General features: G+C 44.3%; 1 protein-coding gene and 1 pseudogene across 2 annotated transcripts in view; one reads left to right on the forward strand and one right to left on the reverse strand.

Annotated features, from left to right (window-relative positions):
* Positions 1-415: 415 nt before the first annotated feature.
* On the reverse strand, positions 416-6,181 carry LOC115837245 (annotated as a pseudogene).
* Positions 6,182-6,916: 735 nt separating this feature from the next.
* Positions 6,917-20,732, forward strand: part of C11H12orf56 (chromosome 11 C12orf56 homolog) — a 99,572-nt gene continuing 85,756 nt past the window's right edge. For both annotated transcript variants that reach the window (XM_003252725.3, XM_003252724.2), the window contains exon 1: positions 6,917-7,364. In XM_003252725.3, the coding sequence (XP_003252773.1) occupies positions 7,113-7,364 (252 nt within the window). In that variant the 5' untranslated portion in view covers positions 6,917-7,112. The remainder of the gene's footprint in view (positions 7,365-20,732) is intronic.

Here is a 20,732-nt window from a genome sequence, read left to right on the forward strand (position 1 = left end):
AGTGACCATGTACTACTTTGATAATCAGAAAATTAAAAAAACAACAACACCTTTTTTTTTTTGTTTTGTCACCCAGGCTGGAGTGCAGTGGTCCAATCTCTGCTCATTGCAACCTCTGCCTCCTGGGCTCAAGCAATCCTCCCTCCTCAGCCTCTGGAGTAGCTGGGACTACAGGTGGGCACCACCATGCCCAGCTAACTTTTTTTTAGTAAAGGTGAGGTCTCACTATGTTGCCCAGGCTGGTCTTGAACTCCTGAGCTCAAGCTATCCACCTGCCTCGGCCTCCCAAACTGTTGGGATTACAGGTGTTAGCCACTACAACTGGTCAAAAAATTTAAAAACTGCCTATAATAAAAGGAAAAAAAGAAATTGTTTCATTCACTCTGTGAGCATTTATCGAATGTTACCTCCCTCATGAAGTCTTTCCAGATGTCCTCAACCAGGCTTGTGCTTGATCATATCTTTGACACAGCTTGCTTGTTTTTTTTTAATCTCTAATTGCATTAATATGTTTTAATATGTTTCTGTTGTGTATCAAGTTTGTGTGGTTATCTTACCTATTAGTCATTTTTTGTGTGTATGAATGAGAAAATAACTTTATTTCATTTTGGGGAGCAGGCAGACATTCAGCCTCAGAACTTCTGGAATTGCTTCTTGATGTCTGTGGCCTTGGTGACCTTGAGCACATTGAAGTACATCGTCTTGCTCAGGGACCAGCACTTATCCGGGGTGACAATGTCGCTGATCTGGACATCCTGAAGCAGGGGAACAGGTGCATGGACATGTTCTTGTGGTACTTCTCGAAGCAATTGTACTTGCAGATGTAGTGGAGATAGTTTCTGTGGATGACAGTGGTCCTCTGCATCTCCATCTTGGTCACCATGCCATACAGGATCTGCCCTCAGATGGGGACATTACCAGTGAACAGGCATTCCTTGTCAGTGTAGGTGCCCTCAATAGTCTCTTTGGACCTCTTGAAGCCTAGACTGATGTTCTTGTAAGTACCATAGGAACTGCTCCTTGCCAGTTTCCTTTAGCAGGATCCTCTTCTTGCTTTAAATGATGGTCAGCTGCTTGTGTTAGGCATACTCAGTCTCAATGTCCACCATCTTCTTGGCTGCCTGAGAAAAAACTAGACAATTATTATTATTATTATTATTTTGAGATGGAGTTTCGCTCTGTCACCAGGCTGGAGGGTAGTGGTGCAATCTTGGTTCACTGCAACCTCCACCTTCCGGTTCAAGCAGTTCTCCTGCCTCGGCCTCCTGTGTAGCTGGGACTACAGGCATGCACTACCACGCCCAGCTAATTTTTGTATTTTTAGTAGAGACGGAGTTTCACCATGTTGGCCAGGATGGTCTCGATCTCTTGACCTCATGATCCACCTGCCTCGGCCTCCCAAGGTGTTGACATTACAGGTGTGAGCCACCATGCCCGGCCAAAACTAGACAATTTTTAAAGATTGAAAGTAAGTGTTATCCTGATTCTGTTTATGGCTAATACATATTTCTCAGTAAATATTAGTGAAATATATTGAGTTGAACCAAAAAGAACATAATTATGAGCTGATAGCCCCTGAGTTCTGTGTCAGATTCTCTTTGTGTGTTTCATCTCATTGTTCTTTAAGCCGAATGCCATTGTCACTAAAAGCTTATGCATAATGGGCTTCTTGGCAGAGAAAGAAGTTGGAAAACAGGTCAGGAATGCTGCCTTTATTGGTCTTATTCCAACCATTAGTTCCTCTTACAGGAAGTACATGTGCAGCAGGAAGCCTGAGAGGCAGAATAGAGCATTGGAGTATTATTCAGTGAAAGAAAACATTAATCCAAATCATTTGTCTGGTTTTTATAACAATGACATCTTTCCTTTGTATGTCATCTAATTACTAATAGTAGATTACTAATAGTAGATATTTAAATGATCAGTATCCATTAATAATAAGTACAGGGCTGGGCGTGGTGGCTCATGCCTGTAATTCCAGCACTTTGGGAGGCCAAGGCAGGTGGATCACCTGAGGTGGGGAGTTCAAGACCAGCCTGACCAACATGGAGAAACCCCGTCTCTACTAAAAATACAAAAATTAGCCAGGTGTGGTGGTGCATGCTTGTAATTCCAGCTACTTGTGCGGCTGAGGCAGGAGAATTGCTTGAACCTGGGAGGCAGAGGTTGCAGTGAGCCAGAGGTTGCAATGAGCCAAGATTGCACCATTGCACTCCAGCCTGGGCAACAAGAGCGAAACTCTGTCTCAAAACAAAACAAAACAAAACAAAACAAAACAAAACAAAACAACAACAACAACAACAAAACAACTAAGTTGAAGCACTAAGAGATTCCTAAATGAGACACCTTTAAAAAGTCAGGTTTAGGGCTGGGCGTGGTGGCTCATGCCTGTAATCCCAGCACTTTGGTAGGCTAAGGCGGGGGGATCACCTGAGGTCAGGAGTTCGAGACCAGCCTCAACATGGAGAAACCCCGTCTCTACTAAGAATACAAATTAGCTGGGCGTGGTGGTGCATGCCTGTAATCCCAGCTACTCGGGAGGCTGAGGCAGGAGAATTGCTTGAACCCAGGAGGTGGAGGTTGCAGTGAGCCGAGATTGCGCCAATGCACTCCAGCCTGGGTGATAGAGTGAAACTCCTTCTCAAGAAAAAAAAAAAAAAAAAAAAAGGTTAGGTTCTATTTATATGCCACATACTCTAAATATCTTACTGTGTGTACTGTCTGTCTTTAGTTTCAAGTTGGGGGAATGGGAATACTTGGGATCCCTAGAACCACTGAAGAGTACTTCTAGTTTGGAATCCTTACATGATTCTCATGTCCTAACCTGCTGGTCTCTTCTCCACTAAAAATGTGACCCAAAAAAGGTAAAATTTGCCTTGGGTCAATCTCAGAAAGTTAGACTTGTATCCAATCAGAAGAATTTAATATTACCTTGTAGATAGGGAGCAGAATGACCATGTATGTAACAGGAAATCACATACTTGTTGAACTTATTCTTTTCTTTTCTTTCTTTCTTCTTTCTTTCTTTCTTTCTTTTTCTTTCTTTCTTATTTTTTAAGACAGAGTTTCACTCAGTTGCCCAGGCTGGAGTGCAGTGGTGCCATCTCAGCTCACTGCAACCTCTGCCTCCCGGGTTCAAGTGATTCTCATGCCTCAGCCTCCCAGGTAGCCGGGACTACAGGTGCCTGCCACCACACTGGCTAATTTTTGTATTTTTTGGTAGAGATGGGGTTTCACCATGCTGTCCAGGCTAGTCTAGAACTCCTGACTTCATGTGATCCACCCACCTGGGCCTCCCAAAGTGCCAGGATTACAGGTGTGAGCCACCATGCCCAGTGAACTTGTTCTTTAAACGCTTATATAGTATTTACTCCAGTCCAGGTTTCTGTTCTAGGTACTACTGAAGCTTTTTAAATCCTCGTAGTAACCCTTTGGGGGTTGGTACTATTATCCCCATTTCATAGATGGGGAAACTGAGGCATAGGTCATTCAGCTACTGAATAGGAGAGCTGGAATTTGAACCCAGGTCATCTGGCTCTACAGTTCTATGCTCATAACTACTGTCCTTCGAATTATTTGAATTGACCATCCCTGGACCTAAGACCACTGTTCCGATGAAATTCAAGGAGACTGCATTTGAGGATTAGTCCAGGTAAGTAATGTTCCATTCCTTTTGATAATTTTATCAAGAAACATCTATTAAGTGCTTGATTGCAGGTGTTCCTTTGCCAAATGTTTCTTGAGTTTGGATGAACTTACAAGATAAGGAGGGAGTACCTATCTTTGGTGCATTTGGGTTAAACATGTAAAACAGGGGTATCCAGGCTTTTGGCTTCCCTGGGCCACATTGGAAGAAGAAGAATTGTCTTGGGCCACATATAAAATATACTAACACTAATGATAGCTGATGAGCTAAAAAAAAAAAGTCGCAAAAAAATCTCATAATGTTTTAAGACGTTTATGAATTTGTGTTGGGCCACCTTTAAAGCCTTCCTGGGCTGCATGTGGCCTATGGGCCGTGGATTGATGTAAAGCTCACCAAAAGATAAGGGAATGTGAATGTTTCATATGTCTGTAGTGCTCATAGAGTTTATAGTTCATCACATTGGATCCTCACATTTTACAGATGATGAAACTGAGGTTCGGAAAGGTTGTGACTTTCCAAAAGTCTGATAGATAACAGAGTTAGTGCCCTTATCTAGTTCTCCTGACTCCAAATCTAGTGATCTTTCCTACATATTTAAATCCGTCTCCTGCAATAGAAATTTTGCTGTTACCTTGGCAACACTGCTGTACAGTGCCTGGAAACCATTGTATTGCCTTCTCTGTGTGCCACAAAGTTAAAAGTTTAACTGAAGCCATCTTGACCACCAATCTCCCAGTCAAATTCCCTTCTTTCTGTGCTTCATTTTATTTATTTTTTTATTTTTAAATTTTTGATACGGAGTCTTGCTCTGTCACCCAGGCCAGAGTGGAGTAGGGCAATCTCAGCTCACTGCAACCTCCACCTCTTGGGTTCAAGCAATTCTCTTGCCTCAGCCTCCCGAGTAGCCAGGATTACAGGCATGTGTCACGACACCCAACTAATTTTTTGTAATTTCAGTAGAGATGGGGTTTCACCATGTTGGCCAGGTTGGTCTCAAACTCCTGACCTCAACTGATCCACCCGCCTCGGCGTCCCAAAGTGCTGGGATTACAGGTGTGAGCCACCACACCCAGCTTATGCTTGATTTTAATGTTTGCTAAGCTTAGTGCACTTGTCACCAAAAGCTTATTGAAGATGGGCTTCTTGGCAGATATATCAAGTGTGCTGTCTTTTTTGGTCCTGGTGCAGTCATTCTGTTTCTCTTAGTCCTGGGAAGTGGATATGAAGTAGGAAGCCTGAGAGACACAAAATAGCAGACTAAGGTAAGGCCTTTCCCTTATGTGGGCCTCACTTTCCACCTCTAATGTTGTAGTCATTTGCCTTTCAACTGCTTTTGTGAGGTGTGGCTATTCAGCAGAGGTGAAGGGCCTTTGCCTTTCTGTTGGTTTGAAGCAACAAACTCTATTTAGAGTGGTTTAGATAATGAGTAGTCTTTATTTTGGAGGAAATAGCCATGCACATCTTTTATCAATAAAGGTTGCTACGGATGGTGTAGTTCATTCATTTTTCATCCATTTATGAAGTTAGGAAGGCTCAGATGTGTGATGAGATCCTAAGAAAACTTTAACTACTAGGTCATTTAAGATTTTGCCAGCAGCACTTCTCTTTACTCACTTGAGTTCCCTTAACGTGATCTTAGACTTAAGTCTAGCCAGACCCTTACATGGCGGTGGTTCATGCCTGTATTCCCAGCACTTTGGGAGGTCGAGGCAGGCAGATCACTTGAAGTCAGGAGACAAGCCATGGCCAACATGGTGGAATCCCGTCTCTACTAAAAATACACACAGAAAAGAAATCAGCTGGGCATGGTGGTGCACACCTGTAGTCCAAGCTACTTGAGAGGCTGTGGCAGGAGAATGGCTTGAACCCAGGAGGCAGAGGCTGCAGTGAGCCGATATCATGCCACTGCACTCCAGCCTGGGTGACAGAGCGAGACTCTGTCTCAAAAAAAAAAAAAAAAAAAAAAAGTTTAGCCAGACCAAAACATTTCTCTTTCCCTTTGTACCAGTGTAGTCTACAATATCTGTTTATAGATTGTAATATATTTATACCTTCTTTCCACAAGGGATTTGAAGTTGCTTATAACATACAGTATACAATAGTAAAATATGTAGAAAGGGAGAATACAAAGAATATCAAATTTGATTCAGGGTTGCTGGCAGCCACAGCAATGAACGATATGGTTTCATTATCAGGTTTTTGGGTCAATGGGGAGGGGAAGAGAATAACTTTTCTAGGATTCGAAATAAAAAATGGAACTTCTGACTTAGAGTATTTCTGTTGTGCCCTTCTCATTTCTGTAACCTAATTAATAAGTTATTCTTGGCCTGTAAAAACTAAGGAATACTTACTCCTCTGCAGCCTCAGGGTATGTAATCAGCATTCTTCAGTCTATCAGCTTCAACTTTTCAAGATGCCAGCATCACCCATTCATTCTTCCTGCATAGATTGTCCTGGGCATTGGGAACAAAACCATATCCCTTAGGTTGGTTTGGGTGTGCTCACATCAATTCACGTTAAGAATCCAAAGGCTGGGCGAGGTAACTTACCCCTGTAATCCCAGCACTTTGGGAGGCCGAGGCGGGCGGATTACCTGAGGTCAGGAGTTGGAGACCAGCCTGACCAACATGGAGAAACCCCGTTTCTACTAAAATATACAAAATTAGCTGGGCGTGGTGGTGCATGCCTGTAATTCCAGCTACTGGGGAGGCTGAGGCAGGAGAATCGCTTGAACCCGGGAGGTGGAGGTTGCCGTGAGCCGAGATCGCGCCATTGCACTCCCGCCTGGGCAACAAGAGCAAAGCTCCGTCTCAAAAAAAAAAAAAAAGAAAAAGAAAAAAAAGAAAAAAAAAGAATCCCTTTCTCACTGGTTGGAGAAAGAAGACCTATGTTTACACTCCGACAATATCAGAAAGCTGTGCCAGGCCATGTTATAACCAAAAGCTAAATCTGTGTGATTGGGTTTAATAGGTTTCTAGGGTTGTTAAAAATAAATCGGTAAATTAAACTCTCAAGTTTCTAACAGGAAACCAGATTGAAACTGTTTGTACCAATAAAGTTTGTATGGGATGGTATGATCCGCAACAGAGTAGGCAGTGGTGGGGACTGGCATGAGGGGCGGGCGGGAGAGACCCTAAAAATCACCGCCCGTCGGCAGCAGGGGACTTCACGGTGATTAGCCCGAGGTGCCCATCAACTCGGGCCTGAAGGACCAGCGTCTTGCCCCGCCCATCGCCGTCTGAGGTTAGGACAAAGATCGAGAGGCTGGACAGGGCTGGGGAGGGCCCTCCAGGGAAGCCGACCTAGCGTCGATTCCTGCAGTTGCGGCCCGGGTCCCCGCGCCTAGGAGAGGAGGCGACGCGGGGCCGGCGGCTTTGTGGCGCGCGGGTTCCAGCGCGGGGGCGGGGAGAGAGGGCGAGCTGAGGGCCTCGAGTCCCAGCACTCCGCCCCGCTGCGGACGCCGCGCATGGCCAGCCCCTTGCCGTCCGGCTTCCCCGCGCGCAGGAACAGCCGCCTGGATGTGTTCCTGCGGCGGCATCTGCCGCCTGAGGTTTACGACGCGGTCCGCGCCTACGAGCCATGCATCGTGGTGTCCAGCTCTGAGAACCACATCCTCAAGTACGTGGTGCTAAGCGACCGGCTCGTCTACCTAACCGAAAACCCGCCCAAGTCCATCCGGCGAGTAGTGGCTCTGCGGGACGTCGTGGCCATTGACCTGGTGAGCGGCGCGGGTGGGCAGGCGGGCTCGGGAGCGCAGTGAGAACTCCCGGCTGGGGCCCCCAAACCCAGCCCTCCTGCGCGTGGGAGGGCTGCCCCATCCTGCCCTCGACTCCCCTACTCTTATTTGAGAACAAGGAACACAGGGAAGCTGTGGATTGCTGTGAGCACTCCTAATACAAACACGTCTCCCATTCTCCTCGTGTCTGCCTGTTCACCCATTCTCCCGCCTCCCCTACCCCGCGTAGGGCTACAGGTTTGAGAACCGAGCTCCCTATCAAAAATACTTTTTAAAGTCATTCCTTTGTTAACAAAGCACCTAGTCAGTGCCAGGCACTGTGCTAGACTCGGAGGATGCAAAAACGAAAGAGGGCCCCTACCTAGAAGCAGTCGCTGGAGGGCTAGAAAGCCAACACCCGTGCAAATAAATGCTGTGTGTTAAGTGCTGTTATGTCTCATTTACTTTTTTGCCCCCGATGCTTAAAGCATATTAGGTGCTCAATAAGAATAAATGCATAAGGCCGGGCGCCGTGGATCAGCCTGTAATCCTTACACTTTGGGAGGCCAAGGTGGATAGATCACCGGGGGTCAGTAGTTCGACACCAAGCTGGCCAACATGGTGAAACACCGTCTCCACCAAAAATACAAAAATTACCCAGGCGTGGCAGTGTGCACCTGTAATCCCAACTACTTGGGAGGCTGAGGCACAAGAATCGCTTGAACCTGGGAGGCCGAGGTTGCAGTGAGCCGAGATCGCCCCACCTGCACTCCAGCCTGAGCGACAGAATGAGTGAGACACCGTTCCCCTCCACCCCCTCCCCCACAAAAGAATAAATGCATGAATAAGCAGATGCGTTAATGAGATGCGCACAGGACGCTTGGCAATCTCAGGCGGCTCACTTGATCCAAACTCGCAGGGCCTGCTGGGAAACGCCTTGGAAGGAGTGGCGTCGACGCTAGGAGCTGGGCCTGAAAGACGTCGGGCCTGCCACAGCCTGTGCCGGGTTTTCGGGTGCTGCTCCTGTACCCCTTTTGTCCAGGAATAGATTTACCTTGTAAACCAGCAACAGACTGGAAGCACGGTCTCCTCTCCAATTACTGTTTTCCCCGCCTGGCTCCCTTTGTCTGAGCGGCTCTCCAGGTGTGTTCTTGGTTTTTCCGTTGGGGACAGGTGTCTAACCTCGTTTTTTCATTCCCTTGACTGAGCCCCAAGGGAGAGGTTGGCGAGACGCTTGATGGAGCTGTTTTGCTGAGGAGTCATGGCTTGTTTTGAACGAGTCTGTAAGAAAAGAATAAAATTAAATGAAAAAAAATTTTTTTCTACTCGGAATACCTTTGTGAACTAATATAACTGTGGCAATTTATTTTCTTTGTTGAGGAAAAGTTCGGGGTACAACATTGCTTTTCCTCAGTACCATTGTTTCCATTCTCTTGAACTAAAACAATTTTTTTGGAGACAGTCTCACTCACTCATCCAGGCTGGAGTGCAGTGGCACCATCACGGCTCACTGCCGTCTCAGCCTCCAGGGCTCAAGCAATCCTCCCACTTCAGCCTCCCAAGTAGCTGGGACTACAGGCTCATGCCATCACAGCTGGCTAATTAAAAAAATTTTTTTTTGTAGAGACAGGATCTTGCAGTGTTGCCCAAGCTAGTCTCAAACTCCTGGGCTCAAGTGATCCACTACAGACAAGAGCCACCGCACCTGGCCTTGAACTAAATTTTTTTTTTTAATTTAAATTTCCTTTACTAAATGTTTTCTAAAACTTTAGACTGGGCAAGGTGGCTCATGCCTATAATCTCAGCATTTTGGGAGGCCAACGCAGGGGAATCACATAAGCCTAGGAGTTGGAGACTTAGGCAACCTAGCAAGACTCCATCTCTACAAAAATAAAAATAAATAGCTGTGTATGGCGGTGCATGCTGGTAGTACAAGCTACTTCATAGGCTGAAGCGGGAGGATACTTTGAGTTAAAGAGTTCGAGGCTGCAGTAATCCATGATCTCACCACTGCACTTCAGCCTGGGTGACACAGCTAGACTGTCTCTAAACAAACAAACAAAACACTTTAAAAGGGGCCAGGTGGTGGCTCATGCCTGTAATCCCAGCACTTTGGGAGGCTGAGGCAGGTGGATCACCTGAGGTCAGGAGTTTGAGACCAGCCTGGCCAACGTGGTGAAACCCTGTCTCTACTAAAAATAAAAAAATTACCCAGGTGTGGTGGCGCATGCCTGTTATCTCAGCTGCTCGGAAGGCTGAGGCAGGAGGATCACTTGAGCCAGGGAGGCAGAGGTTGCGGTGAGCTGAGATGGTGCCGTTGCACTCCAGACTGGGCAACAGGAGCAAAACTCTGTCTCAAAAACAAAAAACTTTGAATGCTCAGCTTTTTCTATTTTCTCCAGTGTAAACATTTATTGTTTTGACACAAAAGTAATGATTTTAGGACATTTATGTATGTCAATAGTGTTATAGATCTCGTTTTTTTGTTTTGTTTGGAGACAGGGCCTTGCTCTGTTGCCCAGGCTGGAGTGCAGTGGCCCGATCTCAGCTCACTGCAACCTCTGCCTGCCTGGCTCAAGTGATTCTCCCACCTCACCCTTCTGAGTAGCTGGGACTACAGGCACGTGCCACGATGCCTGGCTAGTTTTTGTATTTTTTGTAGAGACAGGGTTTTGCCATGTTGCCCAGGCTGCTGGGCTTAAACAATCCACCCACCTTGGCCTCCCAAAGTGTTGGCATTATATTACAAGCATGAGCCACTGTGCCTGGCTTGTTTTTTTTGTTTTGTTTTGTTTTGTTTTTTACCTGTGATAATCTGAAAAGTACTGTAAAGCTCCTTTGGTCCTGAGCCAAGAATCCTACAAAAAAGGATACCAATTTATTTATTCATGCTTTCTGGACAAGGTTTACCTTTCAGGCATAAAGAATGTGTAATGACTATAGATGTCCTGAACAAATCTAAGTTTTCAACATTGTTGGTAGCTTGAATGTCCATCTTGCACAATATAGTTCAACTTTGGAAGTTGTGATAGGCAGAATAATTAAGCCCCACAGATAAGCACATGCTAAATCCCTGGAACCTGTGAATATGTTATATTATGTGGAAAAGGAGAATTAAGGTTGCAGATGGAAGTAAGTTGCTAATCATTTGTCCTTAAAATAGGGAAATTAATTTGGAGTATCTGGGTGGGCTCAATGTGAACACCTTTTTTTTTTTTTTTTTTTTTTTTTTTTTTTTTTGAGATAGAGTCTCACTCTGTCACCCAGGCTGGAGTGCAGTGGTGGAATCTTGGCTTGCTGAACCTCTGCCTCCCGGGTTCAAGCAATTCTCCCACCTCAGCCTCCTAAGTAGCTGGGACTACAGGCACGCACCACCATGCCCAGCTAATTTTTGTAGTTTTAGTAGAGACAGGGTGTCGCCATGTTGGCCAGGCTGGTCTCAAACTCCTGACCACCTGGCCTCTTACACTTTTAAAGATGTGTTTATGGCTGGGCGCAGTGGGTCACACCTGTAATCCCAGCACTTTGGGAGGCCCAGGCGGGCAGATCACCTGAGGTCAGGAGTTTGAGATCAGCCTGGCCAACATGGTGAAGACCCATCTCTACTAAAAATATAAAAATTGGCCGGGTATGGTGGCTCACTCCTGTAATCCCAGCACTTTGGGAAGCCAAAATGGGCGGATCACCTGAGGTTGGGAGTTCGAGACCAGCCTGACCAACATGGAGACACCCTGTCTCTACTAAAAATACAAAATCAGCGGAGCATGGTGGCGCATGCCTATAATGCTAGCTACTCGGGAGGCTGAGGCAGGAGAATAGCTTGAACTCGGGAAGTGGAGGTTGCAGTGAGCCGAGATTGCGCCATTGCACTCCAGCTGTGCAACAACAGTGAAACTCCGTCTCAAAAACAAAACAAAACAAAACAAAAAACAATATATTAGCCAGGAGTGGTAGAACACACCTGTAAGCCCAGCTACTCGGGAGGCTGAGGTGGGAGAATCGCATGAACCCGGGAGGCGGAAGTTGCAGTGAGCCAAGATTGCACCATTGCACTCCAGCCTGGGCAACAGGGTGAAACTGTCTCAAAAAAATAAAAATTACAAATTACAAAAAAAGTGGAAGAGGGGGGCAGAAGAAGAGTCAGTGGCCAACTGATGCAGCATGAGAAAGACTCGACTAGCCATTGCTAGTTTTGAAGGTGGAAGAAGGCAGCCAAGGAATGTAGGCGGCCTGTAGAATCTAGAAAAGGCAAGGAAATGGATTTTCCCCTAAAGCTTGCAGAAGGTCCTGCCAACACATTAATTTATTTATAGAGATGGGGTCTTGCCATGTTTCCTAGGCTGGTCTCAAACTCCTGTCCTGAAATGATCCTCCCACCTCGGGAGGATTCTAAAGTTGTAACTGCCCAATGGATTCATCTTGCCCGCTGCCTAGACAGAGCCAGTTTATCAAGACAGGGGAATCACAATAGAGAAAGAGTAATTTATGCAGAGCAGGCTGTGCAGGAGACTGGAGTTTTATTATTACTCAGATCAGGCTCCCGGAGCATTCAGGGATCAGAGTTTTTAAGGACAGCTTGTTGGTTGGGGGAAGCCAGGGAGTCAGGAGTGGTGATTGGTTAGGCAGGAGATGAAATCATAGGGTATGGAAGCTGTCCTCTTGTACTGAGTCAGTTCCTGGGTGGGGGCCACAAGATCAGATGAGCCAGTTAATCGATCTGGGTGGTGCCAGCTGATTCATCAGGTTCAGGATCTGCAAAATATCTCAAGCACTGATCTTAGGAACAAATAAAGTCCTTTATGCCTCTGAGCCCCAGCCCTCCTTGTTCCATGTTAGGCCAGATTAACTCTAGTTCCTGACGTATGTCACATTTATCTCAGGGGAGAAAAAGCCCTTACAAACAATACAGATAAAATTCTATTCCCTTCACAAAGGAAAAAAAATTAAAGGTAACAGCAACAAAATTTAGACAGACCAGAGTCTACACGTTTGTTTTGAAGAAGGGTACAAGTGAGATTTCCCTTCCAGCAAAAATGAGCTTAAAGTGCACTTGACGATCTCAGTACGTGTTTGATGTGGTTCATTTTCTCAGAGAAAGAGTTTCCAAGTTACTTGGGCAGATATTTTATAAAAGGCTGACATTTCCTTTAAAAGTTACTTTTGAAAGAATTCTCTAGAGTTCTGCTCTTGGGTGCATCAAAATACTACTTAAGCCCTTCTAGGGTTAGACACTTTTTTTTTTTTTTTGAGCAGGAGTCTTGCTCTGTTGCCCAGGCTGGAGTGTGGTGGCAAGACCTGGGCCCACTGCAACTTCTGCCTCCTGAGTTCAAGCGATTCTCTTGCCTCAGCCTCTCGAGTAGCTGGGATTACAGGCTCGCACCACCACACCCAGTTAATTTTTGTGTTTTTAGTGGAGACGGGGTTTCACCATGTTGGCCAGGCCAGTCTCAAAATCCTAACCTGAGGCGATCTGCCCACCCCAGCCTCCCAAAGTGCTGGGATTACAGGCGTGAGCCACCGTGCCCAGCTGGTTACATTTTTAAGTGTGAGAACAAATACGCAGAGCAGTCTATGCATTTCCTACAGATCACTGTCCTGCAAATCCACCCCATCACCTACAGGAAAGAAAATCTGTCAACTCCAGCAGCCCTTGCTTCTCTTTCTCCTAGTCCTTTCACCCCTTTCATGAATATCTGCTCTCTAGGTATCCTGGGCTCCATGAGGCCTCTTGAACAAGAACAAATGCACCTTTTACAGCCTGGCCTGCTTGCTTGCTATGAACAGTTTGTCCTCCTTCAAGGTGGTTGAAATAATCACATTTTTAATCACTTGTTTTATCCTTGGTGACATTATTGAACACCTACTACTTGCTATGCAGTCTAAAAAAGAATAATACATTCCTTTTCTAAAGGAGACAGTCACTGGAACATAATAGTTCAAAACAGTAGAATCTCCAATAGAGGTATTCCTAGGATGCTATGATACCACAAAATACTGTCTTCTGATTTTGCATGGAAAGAGGAAGGGGAGGTAAACAGAATAGATTAAGGAGGTGGAATAGTATAAGTACCTAAGATCACAGGCTCTGAAGTCAGATTGCCTGTCTTCAAATCCAAGTCCTGTCACAACCTTAAAAAAAACTACTTAACTTCTCTCTGCCTCAGTTCCTTCACCTATGAAATGGAGAAAATAATAAGAACTACCTCTTAAGGTTGTTGTGAAGATCAGTTGAGATCATTCATGTGATACATTTAGCACAGTGAATAGGTCAGAACAAGCAATCAATGCTAGTTGTTATTACTTTGCAGAAATATGAAGGACTCTTGAAGGATGAATGCTATTTTTCCAGGCATGCATTGCGAACCTATGTCTATTATAGCAGTTAGCTCACTGCCTTATAATTAGCTGAATTCATTTTTGTCTCCACACAATATCTTAGTCAGCTTTGTAAACCAGGCCTGGCAAATATCAGTTCAATGTGTACTGGTTGAATGGGTAAACGTATAACAAAGGACAAAGCTCATATTTGGTTGATTTACAGTTGTGGACTTCTTTTTTTAATCATTTTTTTTTTTTACATTGTATCAGCACATTTACCTATATTATGAAAGGGGGAAGGGAAATGTTGGGTCCAGCTTGGTGGCTCATGCCTGTAATCCCAGCACTTTGGGAGGCTGAGGTGGGCAGATCACGAGGTCAGGAGTTTAAGACCAGCCTGGCCAACATGATGAAACCCCGTTTCTATGAAAAATACAAAAATCAGCTGGATGTGGTGGCACGCATCTGTAGTCCCAGCTACTCGGGAGGCTGAGGCAGGAGAATTGCTTGAACCCGGGAGGCAGAAGTTGCAGTGAGCCAAGATCACGCCACTGCACTCCAGCCTGGGCAACAAACAAGACTCTGTCTCAAAAAAAAAAAAAAATTGGTTCTCTCATTTATAATCAGGAAAATGCAATTAAACAAAAGAGGTACTATTTGGGTTTTCTTGGTTTTTTGTTTTTTTTTTTTTTTGAGACTTTGTCGCCCAGGCTGGATTGCACTGGTGACACCTCTGCTCACTGCAACCTAGACCTCCCAGGCTCAAGTGATCCTCCCACCTCATCCTCCTTAGTAGCTGGGATTACAGGCACACTCCACCATGCTCAGCTATTTTTTGTAATTTTTGTAGAGACAGTTTTGATATGTTTCCCAGGTTGGTCTCAAACTCCTGGACTCAAGTGATCTGCCTGCCTCAGCCTCCCAAAGTGCTGGGATTACAGGCATGAGTCACTGTGCCCGGCCGTCAGTTATAATTTTATAATGGCACTTTTACTTATAGAGTTGTTGGCTTAAACTGATTAATAGATTACATATACTTAAAAGACTGCTTAGAACATGGTAAGACCTATATATGCATTAGTTATTATTAATAACCTTTATTCACATATATTAAGTCAATTAAGGCACACTATGAATCTGTAAGATTATCGTCCCTTTTTCAAATTAGGGCACCTGGCTTTAAGAAATTTGGCAAATTTGGAAAGAAAATAATTGTTTTTTTTGAGTACTGATTATGTATTAGGTGTTTTAAAATGTTATCTCATTTATTCTTTTTTTTTGAGACAAGAGTCTCGTTCTGTGGCCCAGGCTGGAGTGCAGTGGTGCAATCTCGGCTCACCACAACCTCCACCTCCCAGTTCAAGCGATTCTTGTGCCTCAGCCTCCCACGTAGCTGAGGTTACAGAGGCACACCACCATGCCTGGCTAATTTTTGCATTTTTTAGTAGAGACGGGGTTTCACCATGTTGGCCAGGCTGGTCTTGAACTCCTGACCTCAGGTGATCCACCCGCCTTGACCTCCCAAAGTGCTGGGATTACAGGCATGAGCCACCGCGCCCTGCTGAGTTTATTCTTCCTAAAAATTCTGCCTGGTAGGTATATCAAGTTCAATGTGTTCAAAAACACAATTGCTCATTTCCACCCCCAAATCCATTCCTCCTTGGTTTTCCCTATTTTACCAAATGACATCATCTTCCGCCATCCTTGATTCAGTCTTTAACTTGCCACATCCAACTCATCAGTTGGTTCTTTTGACTTGTTTTCCAAAATATATTCATGAACTTTCTGACCGTATTTTCTGTTTCCACCTGTCCAGTTTCTTAACCAGACTTTTGAAATTGCCTCCAAACTCATTCCTTCCCATATAGCAGTTGGTGGAACTACCATTGCAAAATTATAACTGAGACAGTGAAAGAGATCTGACGTAACCGACTCCATTTTGCTTCTAACCTCCAAGCGATCCTTGTTCATTTCTGGGCATAGGCTGAACTAACTTTTGGAGGAACTTAGTTCATAGTTTAAAACAAAGATAATAACAGCCCTTTCCCAAAACAAACACGCTTCTTGCCTAAAAACTAGACTGCCATTGTAGGACTAACAAATTAGCCACAAGATTAGAAATTATGGTTTAGGAGACATGCAGCTGGAGGCTACAAGATTCTGACTCTCCTCAAATTGTTCCAGGGGATAACATCACTATTGTAAAACCTAAGATCAGTGCTTGAGATATTTTGCAGACTCTGCACTTGATGGATCGGCTGGCACCACCCAGGTAGGATAGACTGAGTTGTCTGATTTTATGGCCCCCACCCAGGAACTGACTCAGGGTGAAAGAACAGCTTTGGCTCCCTATGATTTCGTCTCCGACCCAACCAATCAACACTCCTGACTCACTGCCCCCACCCAAAATTATCCTTAAAAACTCTAATCCCCAAATTCTCAGGGAGACTGTTTTGAGTAATAATAAAACTCTAGTCTCCCATACAGCTGGCCCTGCATGAATTACTCTTTCTCTATTGCAGTTCTCCTGTCTTGATAAATTGTCTAGGCAGCAGGCAAGGTGAACCTGTTGGGTGGTTACATTGTGGTTATGTTTGAAAATAAATCATAAATTAAATTATAACATGCTTCTGATTCAAAATCTCCATGAGCCTCCAAACTCCTTATTGCTTACAAAAGCCTGCATGATTTTTTTTTTTTTTTGTATTTTTTTTTTAGTAGAGACGGGGTTTCACCGTGGTCTGGATCTCCTGACCGCGTGATCCGCGCGCCTCGGCCTCCCAAAGTGCTGGGATTACAAGCGTGAGCCACCGCGCCCGGCAGCCTGCATGATTTAACCCTGCTGTCTCTCTGACTCATCTCCTACCACTCTTCCCCACGTTCTTTACGCCCTTCTATACCTCAGGGCCTTTGTACTTGCCTTTCTACCTAGAACACTCGAGATCCTCGGGGGTTGGTTCTTTTGCGTAAGTCATATTTCAGCCCAGACTCATCATCACTTCCACAAGGATGCCTCTCTGACCACTCAAACTAAAAGTACCATTCCCCCATCACACTTACCCATCTGCTTGTTTCAAAGTAGTTATCACTATTTGCATTTTATAAGATTAACTTGTTTAACAATTTGCTGTTCTCTATCTCCCATGGTAAATGTAAGCTACATGGGAGTAGGACCTTGCCTCTCTTGTTCATCCCTGTGTCACTGTGCATCACATTCCCTGACACTTAGTAGATGGTCAATAACTATTTGCCTATTAGAAGAATGAATGAATGAATTAATAAATGCTCAGATCTATCATATAGCTTATCTCTTAGAGAAGGAGTTCATATTTCCTTATATCCAAGGGTTGAGGGATCCCAGAAACTGACTGCTTATCACACTGGCCAGGGTTACTCAGGCAGCGGGTGGCAGAGCCTGGATAAAATCTTACAGGTCTCATGATGCTCATGTTTAGCTCTCTACACACTTCTTTGTGCATATTGTGAGATGATCCCTGTGTTGTTCAGCTGTATCATGCGTTTTGACAGGTATTAAGAGTTAACGTAAGCTGAGGCCATATTATAGATGCTTCTTTTCTTTTCCAGCTTTCTTCTTTATTTTGACTACTTTATAGCATTTTAAGGCTCTCACTGTGGGAGACAGCAGGAAGTGGTAAAGTCACATCAGTCAATTTGTCTTCTTCTAAATTATTTGTTTGAATAGAATAGTATGAAAATTGCATTCAAGTCTTAAGAAGCTTCATGAAGGCAGGCATCTTATCAATTTGATTCACTGCTATATTCCCAGTGATTGTAAGGACAGTGCATTGGTCAGGAAGCTTAGATTAAGCTGCACTAACAAATAGCCCCAAAGTCTCAATGCTTCAACACAACAGAAGTTTAGGTCTGATTCAGGATTCAAGCTACTTATTCATCACAGATTAGCAAGGGGTTCTGTTCACCTTTTTTTTGAGACGAGGTTTCATTCCTGTCACCCAGGCTGGAGTGCAGTGGCATAATCTCAGCTTACTGCAACCTCTGCCTCCTGGGTTCAAGCGATTCTCCTGCCTCAGCCTCCTGAGTAGCTGGGATTACAGGCATGTGCCACCACACCCGGCTAATGTTTGTATTTTTAATTGAGGCGGGATTTCACTATGGCGGCCAGGCTGCTCTTGAACTCCTGGCCTCAAGTGATCCACCTGCCTCAGCCTCCCAAAGTGCTGGGATTACAGGTGTGAGCCACCACGCCCGGCCAGGTTCTGTTCATTTTTAAAAGTCCCAATATATGGGCTGGGTGTGGTGGCCCACGCCTGTAATCACAGCACTTTGGGAGGCCAAGGTGGGCAGATCATTCTCATGAGACATGAGAATTTCTTGAACCTGGGAGGCAGAGGTTGCAGTGAGCTGAGATTGTGCCACTGTACTCCAGCTTGGGAGACAGTAGGACTCTGTCTCAAAAAAAAGTCCCAAGATATGGGATACTTAGTCACACATCTTAGTCTCAGAGGTTTTATCTCATCCTTCTCAGCACATGTTTGCTTATTCACCACGACAGGCAAAAATTAACTTAGTAAATTTATGTACTGGTTTTTAAGCTTCTACCTAGAACTGATACATGCCACTTTTCACATTTTATTAGCCAGAGTCAGGCACATTGCCATGCCTAACTTAAAAGAGGACAGGAAAATGTGATTCAACCATGTGTGCATTCCACATGTCTGGAAGAGAGGAAAACAGTAATATTTGTGAGCAGTACTTAATGACTATCTCAAATAGTTGACATTTATTGAGTGCTTACTATATGCCACTTAGATGCTGTTCTAAGTGCTTAGCTTAGCTCATCCTCATAACAACCCAGATAATATTCTTAGCTCAGTTTTACAGACAAGAAACCTGAATTACAGAGAATTTCAGCAATTTGCCCAAGGTTGTCCATTAAGGGGCAGAACCAGAATTTGAATTTAGATCATCTGGCTCCAGAGTCAGTGCTTTAATCTCTAGGCTACAGCTTCTTTGGTACCTAGTAGATCATAAAAAAAATTTTTTTTTGGTTGCCTGAATTCCCACAAGACTTTAAGCCTTTTGAAAACAGAAACCCATCTTACATTTTGTATGTTTCAGTTTTGGCCTTCGAAGTAGGAGCTCAAAAATACTTATGGTGAATTGAACTGAACAAATCAGAAACTAGATAATCAACTGCTGAAAGCTTAGGGGTCTTTTTTTCTCTGAAATTAAAAGCTGATAAAAGAAATATGAATCAAGTCTATGAAAGCAAGAATAACGGCTAAGATAAATACGGATTTATTCACAAAATATGAGAAACCAAGAAATAAGAGGTACTCCTTTGCATTTTGAAAGTAACATTTTAAAATTTACAAAGAAATCACAAACGTATTAAAAAGTGGGCCAAGAGGCCGGGTGCAGTGGCTCACGCCTGTAATCTTAACACTTTGGGAGACTGAGGTGGGCAGATCACTTGAGGTCAGGAGTTCCAGACCAGTCTGGCCAATATGATGAAACCCTGTCTCTACTAAAAATAAAAAAATTAGCTGGGGGTGGTGCACTTGCCTATAATCCTAGCTCCTCAGGAGGCTGAGGCTGAGAATCTTTTGAATCCAGGAGGTGGAGGTTGTAGTGAGCAGAGATCGCACCACTGCACTCCAGCCTGGGCAACATAGCAAGACTCCTCAAAAAAAAAAAAAAGTGGGCAAAGGACATGAACAGATACTTCTCAAAAGAAGATATACATGTGGCCAACAAATATGTGAAAAAAGTTCAACATCACCAATCACTAGAGAATGCAAATCCAAACCACAGTGAGGTACTATCTCACACCAGTCAGAATGGTGATTATTAAAAAGTCAAAAATAACAGATGCTGGTGAGGTTGTGGAGAAAAAGGAACCTTTTACAATGTTGGTGGTAGTGTAAATTAATTGAATCATTGTGGAAGACAGTGTGGCAATTCCTTAAAGACCGAGAGGCAGAAATACCTGGCTGCTGCACTCTAGCCAGGGCAACAGAGCAAGACTCTGTCTCAAGAAAAAAAAAAAAAAAGAAAATGTGGTACATATACACCATGGAATACTATGGAAGCATCAAAAGGAATGAGATCATGTCCTTTGCAGAGACATGGATGGAGTTGGAAGCCATTATCCTCAGCGAATTAATGCAGGAACAGAAAACTAAATACCACATGTTCTCACTTATAAGTGGGAGCTAAATGATGAGAACACATGGACACATAGTGGGGAATGACACACACTGGGGCCTGTCAGAGGGTGGGGGTGGGAGAAGGGAGGAGGGAGAGGATCAGGAAGAATAGCTAGTGGATGCTGGGCTTAATACCTGAGTGATGGAATGATCTGTGCAGCAAATCCCCATGGCACAGATTTATCTATGTATTAGATTGGTGCAAAAGTAATTGCTGTTTCGGACCGTGGATTTTAAATCATTATAACTAGGCTCAAACACATCTTTATTCATTAAGATAGTAACCATTACAATCAATACATTTTTGCCAACAAGAAATAGGCTTGTTAATTCCTATAGCTTAAAAATCCATGCTTTGGGGCTCAATGAACTCTTGGAAAGCATTTTCTGCATCCTGCTGGTTGTGGGAGCATTTTCCCTGCCAAAAGTTGTCAAGGTGCTTGAAGAAGTGGTAGTCAGTTGGCAAGAGGTCAGGTGAATATGACGGATAAGGCAGAATTTCGTAGCCCAATTCTTTCAACTTCTGAAGTGTTGGTTGTGTGATGTGCAGTCGGATATTGTTGTGGAAAAGAATTGGGCCTTTCCTATTGACCAATGCCGGCTGCAGGCGTTGCAGTTTTGGTGCATCTCATCTATTTGCTGAGCATGATTCTCAGATGTAATGGGTTTGCTGGGATTCAGAAAGCTGTAGTAGATCAGACCGGCAGCAGATCACCACACAAGCTGATCATGACCTTTTTTTCAGTGCAGGTTGGCTTTCGGAAATGCTTTGGAGCTTCTTCTCAGTCCCACCACTGAGCTGGTTGTCACTGATTGTAGTATAAAATCCACTTTTCATCGTACATCACAATCCAATTGGAAA

This window comes from Nomascus leucogenys, chromosome 11, assembly GCF_006542625.1.
Source record: "Nomascus leucogenys isolate Asia chromosome 11, Asia_NLE_v1, whole genome shotgun sequence".
Taxonomy (NCBI): domain Eukaryota; kingdom Metazoa; phylum Chordata; class Mammalia; order Primates; family Hylobatidae; genus Nomascus; species Nomascus leucogenys.